The sequence below is a fragment of the Phaseolus vulgaris genome, chromosome 8 (genome assembly GCF_051622355.1).
Source record: "Phaseolus vulgaris cultivar YP4 chromosome 8, ASM5162235v1, whole genome shotgun sequence".
Classification (NCBI taxonomy): Eukaryota; Viridiplantae; Streptophyta; class Magnoliopsida; order Fabales; family Fabaceae; genus Phaseolus; species Phaseolus vulgaris.
This window is the reverse complement of record NC_143505.1, coordinates 62,768,405-62,783,335: the sequence shown is the minus strand read 5'-3', so window position 1 is coordinate 62,783,335 and position 14,931 is coordinate 62,768,405. Positions and strand designations below refer to the sequence as shown.

The window sequence follows — 14,931 nt, the reverse complement described above, 5'->3', positions numbered from 1 at the left end:
TTTGGAGAAAATTTGTACATGTGGAATCACCACGAAGTAAACTATCCTAATTAAATGCTATCTATTTACATAAAGATAATTTAATTTAAATTTAAATCTATACAGCTTAAATACATTAAGACTGATGTTAAGGTTTTTAATATTATGTTAACAAATTATTATTTGATATGACAAGCATTATTGAAAAAAAGTATAATTGTAATATAATATTTTACTCTCAAATTAAATAAATTATGACAAAAACTAGATTGTAATATAATAGTTTATTATTAAATTAGCATTTAATATAAAATATGCATGACAGAAATATAAATAACTTTCTTTAAGTTCAAATCAATCCATTTTCAATATTTTAATTTAATATAAAACAGATTATAATAAAAAAAATTGAAAAATGATGTAATTTCTATCAAATTAACATTTGATATAAAAAAAACTAATAAAATAAATAAACGTGGTTATAATATAATAGTTTGTTATCAAAATAACATTTAATATAAATATATTATAATAGAAAACTTGAACATCACTATAATATAATATTCTACTATTAATTTATCGTTTAATATAACACATATTAATAAAAAATAATGTAATTGTAATATAATATTTTATTATCAAGTTATCCTTTAATATGAATAAATTATAATAAAAAATAAATATAATTATTTAATTACCATTCAATTAAAGTTATAGTTAGAATTTATTTTTTTGTCATTTTGAAGTCCTATTCTATAAATTGATTTTCTTTCTGCTTTATGATTTCTTATGAGATAATTTAAGGAGGAGAATATATCACTTTGAACCTTTCATTTCAATCTTTAGTGTCTTTTACTTCAGTAAAGTAAGATGGTCAATTCCAATCTCTAACTCTTTTAATTTGATATATGAATAATAATTTCTTTTATATAATTTTTTTTTATTAAATATCATTATACAACTTAATAATGCAATTTAAATCTTTATTATATATATAATTATAATTATTATAAATTTTGGACAATTTATACCTTACCGAACATCATTCCAAAAAATAATCAATATAAAGTATGTCATTTGAAATCCATTTATGTATAAATCGTGTAGTGTTTACACTACTTTACATAAATTTTGGGATTTATTTTTAATTTGACAGAACTTTATATTTTTGGTATTATATTAATTATAAATAACGATAATTATAAGAAAAATACTAAGAAAATGTTAAAAGTTTTAAAGTTACAAACAAATTTATGGAAATTAAAATGAGACAACGTAATATTTGCAAGTGATTCCAATAAATTGTTTTATATTTATAATTAGAACTTTTTGTTAAAGATGATGATTGTGGAGTAAGCTTATATGGAAGAGAAAGCATTTCCTGGTTCTGCAATTGTTGAGTATAATTTCTGGTTAGCGTATTCTCCAATCCACTGGCGGAGCCCTTCTCAGTGTCTGTCACTCAAGTCGACGACGGTTAGTTTCTATCGTATGCTAAATTTGTAGTTGCTCTGATTTCGCTGTATATGAAATCCACATAATAGTCCTGATTCAGTGATTCCTGATCGCACAAGTTGTGAGTAGTGGTGATTGTGGTAATTGGGAGATTGAATTGATGATGGATAACGAGGTGTTAGAATTTGATATTGGGTTGGGAGGAGGCGAGGGAGAGTATGACGATGACGGAGGGGACATCGAACACCCAATTGAGGAGGATGAATTGGGGGATAGCAGTGGGGGTGGCGCTGTAGCCACTGGAATATATCTTCCCGAGGGAGACCTCTCAGATCTGGAACCTTCCGAGGGCATGGAATTCGAGTCTGAAGAGGCTGCTAAGGCCTTCTACAATTCCTATGCCCGTCGTGTTGGGTTTAGTACTCGTGTGAGCTCATCACGTCGTTCCAGGCGCGATGGAGCTATCATACAGAGGCAATTTGTTTGCGCTAAGGAGGGTTTTCGCAACTTGAATGAGAAGCGCACGAAGGATAGAGAGATCAAGCGCCCCCGAACCATTACTAGAGTCGGATGTAAGGCTTCTTTGTCTGTCAAAATGCAAGACTCTGGCAAGTGGGTCGTGTCTGGGTTTGTTAGAGAACATAATCACGAACTGGTTCCCCCTGACCAGGTTCATTGTCTTCGCTCTCACCGCCAAATATCAGGCGCTGCTAAGACTCTCATTGATACTTTGCAGGCTGCTGGGATGGGTCCTCGTAGAATTATGTCAGCACTTATTAAAGAGTATGGTGGGATTAGCAAAGTCGGCTTCACCGAGGTCGACTGTAGGAACTACATGAGGAATAATAGGCAGAGAAGTTTAGAAGGTGACATTCAACTTGTTCTCGATTATTTGAGACAAATGCACTCCGAAAACCCTAATTTCTTCTATGCTGTGCAAGGGGATGAGGATCAGTCCGTCAACAATGTTTTCTGGGCTGATCCCAAGGCAAGAATGAATTATACATTTTTTGGTGATACTGTTACTTTTGACACTACATACCGATCTAATAGGTATCGCTTACCATTTGCTCCCTTTACCGGTGTAAACCATCATGGGCAGCCTGTTCTTTTCGGTTGTGCCTTCCTAATTAATGAATCTGAAGCATCATTTGTGTGGCTTTTCAAGACTTGGCTTATGGCCATGTCTGGACGTCCACCAGTGTCAATAACAACTGATCATGATTCTGTTATTCGATCAGCCATTATACAAGTGTTCCCGGATACCCGGCACCGCTTCTGCAAGTGGCACATCTTTAAAAAATGCCAGGAGAAATTATCTCATATTTTCCTCAAATATCCAAATTTTGAAGCTGAATTTCACAAATGCGTTAACTTGACTGAGTCAATTGAGGAATTTGAGTCTTGTTGGTCAACACTTGTAGATAAATATGATCTCAGGGACCATGAATGGCTTCAAGCAATATATTCTGCTTGCAGGCAGTGGGTACCTGTATATTTGCGAGACACATTCTTTGCAGAAATGTCCATCACTCAGCGAAGTGATAGCATGAACTCTTACTTTGATGGATATATAAATGCTTCAACCAATTTAAATCAGTTCTTTAAGCTTTATGAGAAAGCACTTGAAAGTCGCAATGAGAAGGAAGTGAGAGCTGATTATGACACAATGAATACTTTGCCAGTATTGAGGACCCCATCTCCAATGGAGAAGCAAGCATCTGAGCTTTACACGAGAAAAATTTTCATGAGGTTCCAGGAGGAGTTAGTTGGTACACTAACATTCATGGCATCCAAAGCTGATGATGACGGGGAGGTCATTACATATAATGTAGCTAAATTTGGAGAGGAACATAAAGGGTACTATGTTAAATTTAATGTTTTGGAGATGAAAGCAACTTGTAGTTGCCAAATGTTTGAGTTTTCAGGCCTTCTTTGCAGACATGTTTTGGCAGTCTTTAGAGTTACCAATGTGCTTACTCTCCCATCTCATTATATATTGAAACGTTGGACAAGAAATGCAAAGAGTAATGTAATATTAGAAGAACATTCTTGTGATGTATATACTTACTATTTGGAATCTCATACAGTTAGATATAACACCCTTCGACATGAGGCCTTTAAATTTGTTGATGAAGGCGCTCAGTCTGCTGAAACTTATGATGTTGCAATGGATGCTTTACAAGGAGCTGCAAAAAGAGTTTCTCAGGCAATGCAAAATGAGGGAAGAATTCCTATCAGTAATGGAAAATTAAGGAGTCATGTGCTGAATGATGAAAGTCGTGTTAATTACACAAGTGCATGCCAGGAAGAATGCTTGAGCCAACATACGTCTAAGGTCAGATTTATTTTTTATGAATATTATTTAACCTCTTTAATGATGGAGGTATTGAGTGTGGTTTACTATTTTATCCACCCTTATATGAAACCAGTCTTGAACCTTCACCTAATATGAAGGTATTATGATATAAATCTTCATCTAACTAATCTTGTATATCGAAATGGTCTCACAGCTACTATGACCAAGTGATTAGGAGTTTGATCCCTGCCACTCCCATTCTTATAAATAAAGTTCAATTACATCACAAGATAGAAAAACATGTGTTGTGCGTTACCCTAAGGAATTGGTGTGATGGGTCCCATATTGATTAGAGATATGACTAAACTGTACTATACAAGTGAGTGCAAATCTTACCTTGCAAACCAATTTTGTAGTAAGTTTACTTTCTAAGATGATATTGGAACCTATCTTAGCAAGGCTTGTTGAGCCTATAGTGTTACCTGTTATTGGTCGTTATTGGACCACCCATATATATTATTCCCATACTCGAGATGTCCAGTTCTTGGTACAAGGGAATATGTTGGAGATCCTACATTATTAACTGGAGATAAGTTATATAAGTTGACTATTTAAGATTGAGTTAAGTTTAAATTTCACTTTTTAAGGATAAGTTGTCTTAAACCTTCTTCTAACACTACAATATTTTAAGAAAGTTGGTCCTTGACATAACCTTTTTAGCTCTCACAGCAAGGCTAGTTACTTTATACTCTTAATTCTTCAATCACCTTTTGTTATTATAAGTGATTTTGTGTGTTTTCTTATCCCGATATATAATCATTGCAGTATTTGGAAGGAAGCTCCACTATGAATTACAGGTCATATAAGTAACGAAGATAGTAAACAAATTTAGGAGCCTAAACTTGAAACGACTAAATCGAATAATCAAATAATCTGAACCGATTAGAATCTGGGGGGTTTACAAATAATCCTTTTAAGGAAGGTAAATAGACAATATTACAGCTAGTCCAACTTTAGAGAACCTGGGAAAAATAGAATCAGTCTATTATGGCTGATTGCTATATTCAAATTATAGGCAGTAGTCAACACTCCCCCTCAAGCTTGGTGATAAGTGCTTGGGAACCATACTCAATTTGGATCTTGGTTTCTCATAGTTTGATATTGGAAGAGCTTTAACGAAGACATCTTCTGTTTGAAGGGGTCAATAAACATGACCAAATGTATAGATCCTATTATGATCTTTTCTTAACATGGTCAGTCCCTTACATCATCATGTTGGATTAATGAAAAATGATGAGATGGTTTAAATGATTGAGTTGGGTAAGAGTGATTTTGTATATATTTGAATGGTTGGAAAATTAAGCATTAAAATGATTTGGAGTTTGTATTGAACAATAAAGGGAATAGCTTCTCGAGGTGTGCAAAAATAAGGTGTCCAAAACGGTAGGTACGTACATCATTTCTAGTTAGGGATGGGGCTACATTGGTGTATTTAGCTGCCTCATGTAGTCATAAACTTGAAGAAATAGAATGCTACACATTCTTCGACATTGATAGTCCTCCTCTTTGGATCAAAAACTTAACTTGGAGGAAGCACAATCCTACACATTCCTTGATATTGTTAATCCTCCTCCTTGAATCCGGAGCTTGAAATTCTCACATGAGGAGGGAATTTAATTATACAATTAAGGTCCTGTGTCAATTTATTTATGCACAATAAATTGCAATACAATGTACTTAGTCAACAAAACAGATTCTAAAAGGCCTATTTAAACCTAAGACCTAAAAGGGGCTCTAAGCCCATTACAATTAAAGCACAAAAGATGTAAAATAGAGTGCTACAGGGGCACCTTGATTGGGGGCTCCCCGTGGCCAAGCGGTGAACAATTCAACCAAAGTTCCTTAAAGATGTAGATAAATTTGTCTTCAAATTTTAGGCAATGATGCCGTTTTGATTCCCCCAACTCAATATATGTTCAATACACTGCACCTATGTCTAGGTATCTCGACTGAGTATCATCAGCTTTAACCTCAAGGTGTTCCGATGAAAAGTAAAACTTGTTCGTTTAAACTTTCGTAGACACTAAAATTACCTCAATCACATTATTTAAGCCCAAGTTATTATTAATCCATTTTCTCTTGCTTCAATTCATTCCACGAGTAATCTTTTTTCCAATATCACAAAACACAACCTAATTCAGTAGAAAGTTTTTAAAAAGAAAATTTAAGCAAGTTATGATGGATTTAAGCCTAAACTAACACTAATGCATGTAAAACAACCCTAAAAATTAATGTGAAGGACACACCAAGATTCTATTTCCTCATAGACCAAGTCAATAAAGGTAAGCCAGTGTTAATTCGTCATGAACAGGTGGTTGATATTTTAACAAATCTTCTTAAGGCTAACTGATTCAAGTTGTTTGGAGAATTGATAACGGTACAATCTATTGCTGAAGTATGGTAGATAATTTCGTTAGTGGTTATATGTTAATTAGTTAGTTTGGAGAATTGATAGAAAATCATCCTGATTTTCTTAATATTCTTCCCCTAGATGTACTTTCTCTTATTTTTTTCAGATATTATATTATTTCTTGGGGGTGGGAGAGGTGGGAATCTTAACAGACTTTATAGTATCATTGGTTTAAATATCCATTCACGCTCAAGCATGCTTTGTTTATTATAATTCCATTGCTTTATGTCCTGCAGGATGATTTGGATACAAATATTAGAAAACTCCTGAATGAGCTTGAGTGTGCAAATCGAAAGTGTGAAATTTATCGGTCCAACCTGCTTTCAGTTTTGAAAGCCGTTGAGGATCACAAGTTACAGTTGTCTGTTAAGGTGGAAAATATCAAAATAAGCATGAAAGATGGCATCTAAAGGCTCTATGGAGAATTAACGTTGACCGTGAGCTGTAACTTTAATCAAGGAGGTATTTGTTAAAGGATAATTTTTTATATACCAATAATCATGATCGCTGAAAATCATAAATTTCAAGAGTCACGATTTCTAAGAATCATGGATCATGCTAATCATGATTTATGGGAATAACTAAAATCTATTAGTTAATCATAGACACTCCTGAGAATATTTATACTTGTTTCCTCGTAGATAAGATTCGCATGAATAAAACGTTTTCTTGTTTGTTTAAAACTCTTCTAGTTACTTATACATTTTTTCACAAAAATTCTTAGAGAAATTATTTTAGTTAAAGCACTTCTTAAAACCTTATTATTTAAAAAAAATACCTTTTGATTTATCATGAGATTATTTAGTATTAGAACAGTTTTTAAACAAGAACAAATATTGATTTTTTAACTCAACTGGAGTATTTTCTTAATCATACATATCTTCAAGTGTAATGATAAATCAAATTTATTTAATTTTTAGTTTTTTTTTTTGGGATTGACTAATTTTAGTTGCGATAATAATTTTATGAAAATGCCAATGAAAGCCATCTGTTTTATTTTAGAAATGATAAAATCTTACTAAGTTGTCATGTTCCAAGCATTCTCAAATAAGATTTCCCTAATAACCAACGAAGAAATGGATTCAAAATTATTACTAAAAGCCTGTATTTTGATATGCAAAATTAAGAGGATAGTAATAAACTGTTTTTGCGTGGACTGAGATAAATTTTATTTTCCTTACTAAATTATTTTAGTTCAATCTTAAATAATTTATATAAATACTTTAAGAAAATGTAGAAGTAATATTTATAAATAACTAGCTATAATTTTAATTTTAAAATCTAATTTATTCAAATTATACATTTGTACACATTTAGTTGTAAAAATATTTTTCATAAATTTTAAAATGATCAAATATATCCAAGACTCTTTAAAATGTATTATAATATGTTGCCGGACCAACTTGATCACTGTAAATTAAATATCGAATAATATGTGTAGCTTTATCAGATTACAAGAGTTCTTTCTTAGGGATCTACCTATTCTTTCATCCACCAATAACTAAACACAACTCAATTGAGCCCCTTTTGTTTTACGTATAAACACGGAGAATTGACGTGTTAAAGAAAGATAATCGAATTACCAAAAAGAATTTCATAATTGAAAACCAAAAAATATCAGAAGAGAGCAGTCTTCAGCCTCCTGAAGGTAATTAAGTGGTAGCGTGGAATATTAGCTGAGGGTTTGTCTGGTGGCCAAAGCACTGCAACTTGACAAAAATAAATAATTACGTAAAGGCGAAGTGGAATAACTCAACTCACATGTACAATTAAGAAATAATATTTATAAAAATAAATAAGTAAAAAGTGCTAACTTATAGAATTCGACAATAATCATAGAAAACACTATTAAACATGTCTTAAAAAAATCAAAATGTTAACCTACATAGTTAAAATTAATAAATAATTATAATAATAAAGATTTGTTGTTAAGAAGTCAATGATCAACCAACCTCCAATTTAGCTCAATTCCATTTAACCAATAAAGAATAGTGCTAACAATTTAGTTTCTATTTAAAAAAGAATTATATTTTTTCTAACCCAATCCAGTTTGAACTCGTGGTGAGCCAACAGGTTTGAACAATTTTGACATACCTACATGCACATGACATGTTACTTCCTGATTTTCTTATGTTTGTCAGATATACGCAACAAAAATGTAATATAATTAAAGTTAATATATAGTATTTAAATAATTTGTTCAACGCATTTAAATAACATTTATGTAACATTTTGAATTTCTTGATACTAAGGAGTAATCAAAAGTCCCTATACACATTTAAGGACTTGAAATGCTATTCAGCGTATTTGTAATGTTGTAACACATAAGTAAAACCTAACGAGCAACATAATTTATTTTTAATCATATCTCACATTTTGACTTAAAAGGAAAAGAGGACAAAACAAAAGAATAACTTTAACTTATTTCTATAAAATAATGATTTTTTTTATAAAATTATATATAAAAATAACATTTTATTCCCTTTTTTATTGTGGGTCTTTGGTAGTTACACTTGAGGATTATGTTGGAGGCTATATCAGTAAGGAATGTCAGAATAATGTCTTTCAGACAACCAAGAGATATTAGTGTGGAAATAGAAAATGTTTACGTAATTTCTCACTTTCAAGAATAGTTAGGACCTATTTGGAAAAAAAATCATAAACTAAAATTAGTTTATGTACGAGTCAGAAATTAGATTTTGGAAAAGCTTTTACAAAATTAGTTCATGCATTACTAATTTTAACTTATAAAACAACTGATTTCCCTTTTTTTCTATATTTTTTTCTCATCAATATGTTTATAGATATTCCTCCAAACAGGTCCTTAGTGAAATTTAATATTCGAGAAAGTAATAGAACCTGCATGTTAGACTGATACTCTCAGGGTCTATAATGCCAACTGGATACGTTCTTTCATAGATATTCCTCACGACTGGAACTTGATTGAATCCGCGCTCCTTCATAATCATTTGAGCATAAAGAAGTTCCATGTCAGGTGTAGCTGTCCATGGTACGTTGCATATTTCTCCATCTAAAAGGCATAATTCAGAAACTAAAAGCCCCTGTAAGAGGAAGAATCAAATAATCAGATTTGTGAAGCAACAACAAAGTAGTTTAGTTCAGCACTTGCTTTAGCCGTATCTACTGATTTTTGTAAAGCCAACACCAAATCCTACTGTAAGCATTCCTCCGACTGATTTAGCTTGAATCAAACATTCTTAAAATGGTCAAATTTTCATGCTTTATGGAGCGCAGATAGGTAGCTATTCTTTCCCCCCGCTAATATTTACTTGTGCTACCAATTATCTACAAATGAAACACAATAATGCAAAGCAGGGGCGGGGGCACATATAATACCTTCAAGCAATTCATCCACAAGGCACTTTTAAAACTATAGAACCTATATTTGTTCTTTCTACATTTGTGTAATGAATGCTGATTTTTAATCAGTGACTGGTTTTGTGGTAATAGAACTTAGTTCTCAACTAACGTATAATGATAATTGTCAATCAACTGCAATTGATGGCATAGAATTGCAAGCTCAAAATTAAGATACAACTTCAATAGCATATCCATCACCCGTTATCAAGGGATCTATAGATTCAACAAAATTTGGGACTATTTTATTCCTCATTGCGATATTTAGGTCGTAACTGAAAATAATCTAGATTACTTCAATTTGAAAGAAATATATAGATTTCACGACCAATTAATATTAAACTTGGATTCGTGTACCTTGTGTTTTTTGCTTCTTGCTTTTGCAAATTTACCATACTCTTGAATGTCTCTAAGTGTCAAGAAACCGATTAATGTATCATCAGTATCAACAATTACTGCACAGGACTGTTTCTCTGCAATCATGAGATCTATTACTTCTGTAAGTAGTGTGCACATTGAAACCGTCACGTATCTCGTCTTCATGGCTTCTGAAACAAATGTTTTCCTTACAATATATGTTGTTTCAACAGTATCATCCTCTACACAAAGAGAACTTTCCACTTGACACAAATTAGTCATATATGGCGCAGCAAAGGTATTGCCAGCAGATGACTCAATTGAACTAGGAGAGGATAGTTCAGAAAGTGAAGTAGAATTTGAATTTTCCAATTCAACCTTTTTTGCCCCTCTGTCATCTCTTTTTGTCTGTACAGATGAAATCCACGAAGACAACCCTACAGCTCCAAGCAGTGGCAGAACAATCCGATAGTCCTGTGTTAATTCAAACAGAAGCAAGACTGCAGTAAGTGGCACTTGACAAACTCCTGCAAGAGTTGCAGCCATTCCAACCTGCAAAAGAAACTTTAACAATCATCTTTGCAGTAAACCTTACTGTCCCTGTATCGAAATAAAATTCTGAAATGTTAAAAACTCGTGATTAGGTACAGACAGAAAAGAAAGTTCCACTGGAAGATGGCTCGTTTGTATACCCATGGAAATCATCTTGGAAAGATACAGTTCTTTCGCAAAATGAACATGGCAATCATAAATTACTAAATGGTAAATAACATATAGCCAAAAAGAAAAGAATAGTACCAGGCCATAAGCTTGTGGTGATGCCACTTCCAACACAGAGAGGTTAATCATGGGATTAGACTCAGCAAAAGCAAAATTAATTAATTTTCCATAAGCCATCCCAGTTGCACCACCAATAAAGAGAGACGGGGCATAATACCCCCCCACTAATCCAGAAGCCCTGCACAGAGAAGTTGCAACTATCTTGACGGCTATTAGCTGAAGCAATAGATCAGTGGAAAGGCCTTTAACAAATGGCCGAGATTCTAATAAAATGTCAACATTCTCAAAACCCCAGTAGAGGATTTCAGGATATATCAATGCTATCAACCCAACCGATAAGCCTCCCAATAAAGGGAATGAAGCTCTTGGAATGCCAGTGGCCTTGTGCAGATTGTCAACAATAGTCAACATATATGACGTACACCTAGATAGGGCCAATGACACCAGGCCACATAAAATACCCAGCAATAGATACAGCGGGAGCTCTGAAATCAAGTTCAATACTCTCACTTTAAATCTTACCCATCAGATTAAGAATAACAAGAAATGTTCACAAAGAGGCATTACTCAGTTTCTTTTGCAAAGAAATGTCAACATCAGCTTTTGCTTTCTTGAGTTTCAAAATAATAGAATGTATTACTCAGTTTCTTTTGCAAAGAGGCTTAAATATCACTAAAGAATATACAATACCAAACCTTAATTTCTATAAGCAGTAATTACAAACGAAATCACATTGAACCACACCAGTAACTTTTTTTTTCATTTTTAAGTTTAAAATCTTGCAAAAGTAGGATAAAGGTAATTCCATTAATATTTTGCTTGGCTTCCAAAATTTTGATTGCCAAACTAGGAGATTCTGGAGGAGTGAGACTATGCACCTGTGACTCTTGTAGATTTGGAAGCGGTACTAACAATTCTTTAACCAATTAGAACAAAAATAGCAGCAGTGGCAGCAGCAATGTTGGTAATAAAAGAATATTTTTAGCAGTCAAAATGGAGGAACTGTGAAGAAGCAATAGTATTGGCTTGGCTTACCTGGCAGAAGAATTGTCAACAACAATGACCATAGTAACAAGATGACTATAGTGAGAGACCATCAATTGATGACGAGCATAGTCCTTTCTAAGGAATTAATGCCAAGATGTTCAACAATCCAATATGACACCCTAAAAGGATAATTTACTTGTAATTGGTTGCATAAATTAGCATTGTAGGAGAAAATGACTACTTTCCTAGGGGCTTCCACTTATTATTAGTATTACACTTGACTAGATTTAACCAACTCTGTAAGGAAACACCCAGGTACTGCAATCCTTATATGTATGTTTGTAAGACAGGCTCAGTCAGTTAAGTCAAAAGTGATTTGACAAACCAATTCAGTAAACATATTACACATTAATGCCTTGTTTGGTTGAGGAGATGGGAGAGGATGAATGAAGATGGAAATAAAATACTGGAGAGAAAGAGGCGAGAAATAATTTTAAAAATGGTGGTACACGCTGTATTTCACCTATTTCTATTCATCTTTCTATCTCTCTTCTTATTTCCTATCAAAACTTCCTCTTCATTTCTCAATTATTTCTACTCTACCAAACAACTAAACATTCAATTTTACTTTTGACCTATTTTTGTTTTCTCAACTCATTTCTTCTCTATTTCCATTTCATCTTTTTCCCTCCCAAAAATCAAACATGACATAAAAAATGGCCCAACTTCACGTCTTGAAATACTTTGGTAATCTACGGCAGGGAAGAAGGAGGAAAGCAATGAGCAAGTGCCACATATGGAAGCAGTGAAAACAGTAATCATGTGAAGTTATAAATTATTTCAAAGAAAAATCCCTTGATGACTTACCACCGGGAGACCGGAAGTCATAATCTGGAACTTTAAAGGCTGGTTGAGAGCCAAGGCCAATCTCAGAAACAACAGAAGCTATGACAGCACTTAGTATGACCATGGAAGTATTATTTGTAAGTGGTAAAGATGCATTTGCAGGCGATGGCCACAAGACAGACTCGACAGCAAAAAAGCAACCGGCAACAGCAGCATTGAAACCTGACAAAAAGTATAAACTAGAAATGAGAATAATGTGACTCACAGAAAAGTGATGGAATTGGTAAAAGCAACAGCATAGCATGTAAAATAGATACCGGCAGAGAGGCCAGCGGCAGATCCAGAAGCGAGAAGGGAGAGCATTCTGCCGGAACTCTTTCCATTGTTGTGAAAGAAAGGACCGAGGCCTTTGGCAATGGAAGTGCCAATGTCGACGCTGGGACCCTCCGGACCCAAGGAATTGCCGGTGCCTAAAGTAACAGAAGCTGCCATGGCCTTTAGAAAAGGGCGGGAAGCAGACTTGAGGTAGGCAGAAGGTGTTCGGAGTAAAGGATCTTGTTGGAGAGAGGAATCAAAACGTGTACGAAGGAGGTTCAGCACAGACACGGTGGCGCCTCCGAAAGCAGGCACTAGTACTACACGTGCCCATGTTGTCTCAATCGGCGCTTCTCTCAACCATGAGGCGCCTCGATTGGGAATCCCATCCCAGAACAAATCACGAATTTCATGGACCTTACATGAAAATAGGAATATGATTGAAGAGCATAGCAGGAATCAAGTATCTATCGCATTCGGCGAGTTAACTTACAGCATAATTGAAGAGCACGACAGCGACGCCGGTGAGGAGACCGACCAAACACGAAGAAAATATTCCGGAATCTCCAATCCTTCTGCTGAGGAGCTTCCACTCTAACTCTAGTCGCTCCCAAGTAGAGCTTCCCTCCTCCCCGCCGTCTCTACTCTCAGGCAAACAACACGGGCGCCTGGGCCTGGGCCTGGGCCTGGGCCTGCACCGATGACGAGTCTCGTATCCAGAAACAGAGAACAAGGAGCACCACCGTTTTACTTTTACTGCTTCTTCTTCAGATTTAGAAGAGATAATTCGAATTCGATTATGCAGCCAGCTGGGGTGATAAACTCCTACTCCCGCCATGCATCCTATGCCAACCATTTCTCATGCTATTCCCACCTCTTCCCACCCCCACTAACTAATAACTCATTCCCCCCTCTAATTGAAAATTAAATTAAATATACAGGTGTCAAGCCTCAATGGAATGGATAAACACCAAAACAAAAGAAAGAAATAACTTTTTTTTTTAATTTTAAACTTTTTTTATTAACGGAATAGTATTTGAAAATTAAGTTCATGAATTCACCGCTTGCTCGTCCATCACACCTAAGTTCATAATTTGTTTCCCAAATGCAAACCTTTGATGTTGAATGCCACAGCCCCCGAAGTACTTTTTCACCAATATTCGCTTCCCCCAAATTCTCTATTCAAACACTCATTGTTCTTGAAAATGGAGTGAGAGTTTCAAGGTGAATAAAGAGATTATTTCTCTCTAAGTCAAGCTCTTTTGATACTGTCTCCTACAAAGAGAAACTGGTGATCTACTTGTAAAATATTATCTAACTCAAATTGGTATGGATATAAGATAATTGTCAGAAAATAAAAATTACCTTAAAAGAGTTAAAAAATTCTTTAATGCTCAAGTTGGTAAAAATATAAAATATAGGATATTTGTGAATATAAGAAGTATATAAAATTGAGTGAGAACACACTCCATGGAAGTTATCACCTATTTATAAATGTTATTGAGTTTATATAAATAGATTTTAGTAACTTATAACCAATTTGTAATCTAATTTATAAATTTTAAATATTATATTAAATGAGTATGAGCAATTATTGATGTTAATGTATTGCGGTTAATGTATTTTGAGTATGTACACATTTAAAAAATTGCTAAATTGGAAAAAAAAAAGGTACTTTGTGCTATTAACTTTATTTTTGTGAAACTTACATGAAAAAGTTTCAAGAGTAAATTCTCAACAGGTCGCCAAAATATCAAGAAATTCGGTGGACCAATTTAACATTGGAGGGAAGAAATGCACAATCACACTTGTCTCTATGCCAAAGACTCCCAGAAAGAAGATTCTGGAACAGATTTTAAACCTTTTCAGAAATGTCATTCGGGAACAATGAATTTATGTATTGTTTCCGGATGAATAATTCAAAGTAGCAAAATTTTAATTATGAATTATATGTTCCAAAACTTGTTTTAGATTCCTCATTCCATAATCAATTTTTTTGTAATGCGTAATCCAAAAGTTTTTTATTACACTTTAGATAGTATTTTTCAGAAAATGTTGGGATTTT

At 33.8% G+C, this 14,931-nt stretch overlaps 2 protein-coding genes across 12 annotated transcripts; one reads left to right on the top strand and one right to left on the bottom strand.

The window, feature by feature from the left end:
• Window positions 1-1,232: 1,232 nt before the first annotated feature.
• FRS5 (FAR1-related sequence 5) lies at window positions 1,233-6,730 on the top strand. Its single transcript, XM_068630024.2, has 2 exons — window positions 1,233-3,772; window positions 6,440-6,730. The coding sequence occupies exons 1-2, from the start codon at window positions 1,595-1,597 to the stop codon at window positions 6,611-6,613; spliced, it is 2,352 nt and encodes a 783-aa protein (XP_068486125.1). The 5' UTR covers window positions 1,233-1,594; the 3' UTR covers window positions 6,614-6,730.
• An 849-nt stretch (window positions 6,731-7,579) lies between these two features.
• On the bottom strand, window positions 7,580-14,067 carry CLC-E (chloride channel E). Of its 11 annotated transcripts, XM_090294210.1 has the most exons (8): window positions 13,360-13,739; window positions 12,869-13,283; window positions 12,573-12,773; window positions 11,754-11,884; window positions 10,737-11,203; window positions 9,939-10,490; window positions 9,063-9,265; window positions 7,580-7,906 (listed from the first exon to the last, which is right to left on the bottom strand). In XM_090294210.1, exons 5-8 carry the CDS (start codon window positions 11,127-11,129, stop codon window positions 7,876-7,878), a joined length of 1,179 nt encoding a protein of 392 aa, XP_090150336.1. In that variant the 5' UTR covers window positions 11,130-11,203; window positions 11,754-11,884; window positions 12,573-12,773; window positions 12,869-13,283; window positions 13,360-13,739; the 3' UTR covers window positions 7,580-7,875. The 11 variants fall into 11 exon arrangements, with proteins under 11 accessions (XP_090150336.1, XP_068485643.2, XP_068485641.2 ...); XM_068629542.2 differs by lacking the exon at window positions 11,754-11,884 and having other exon boundaries at window positions 7,580-7,912; window positions 13,360-14,067; XM_068629540.2 differs by lacking the exon at window positions 11,754-11,884 and having other exon boundaries at window positions 7,580-7,912; window positions 9,939-10,502; window positions 13,360-13,819.
• Window positions 14,068-14,931: the final 864 nt, after the last annotated feature.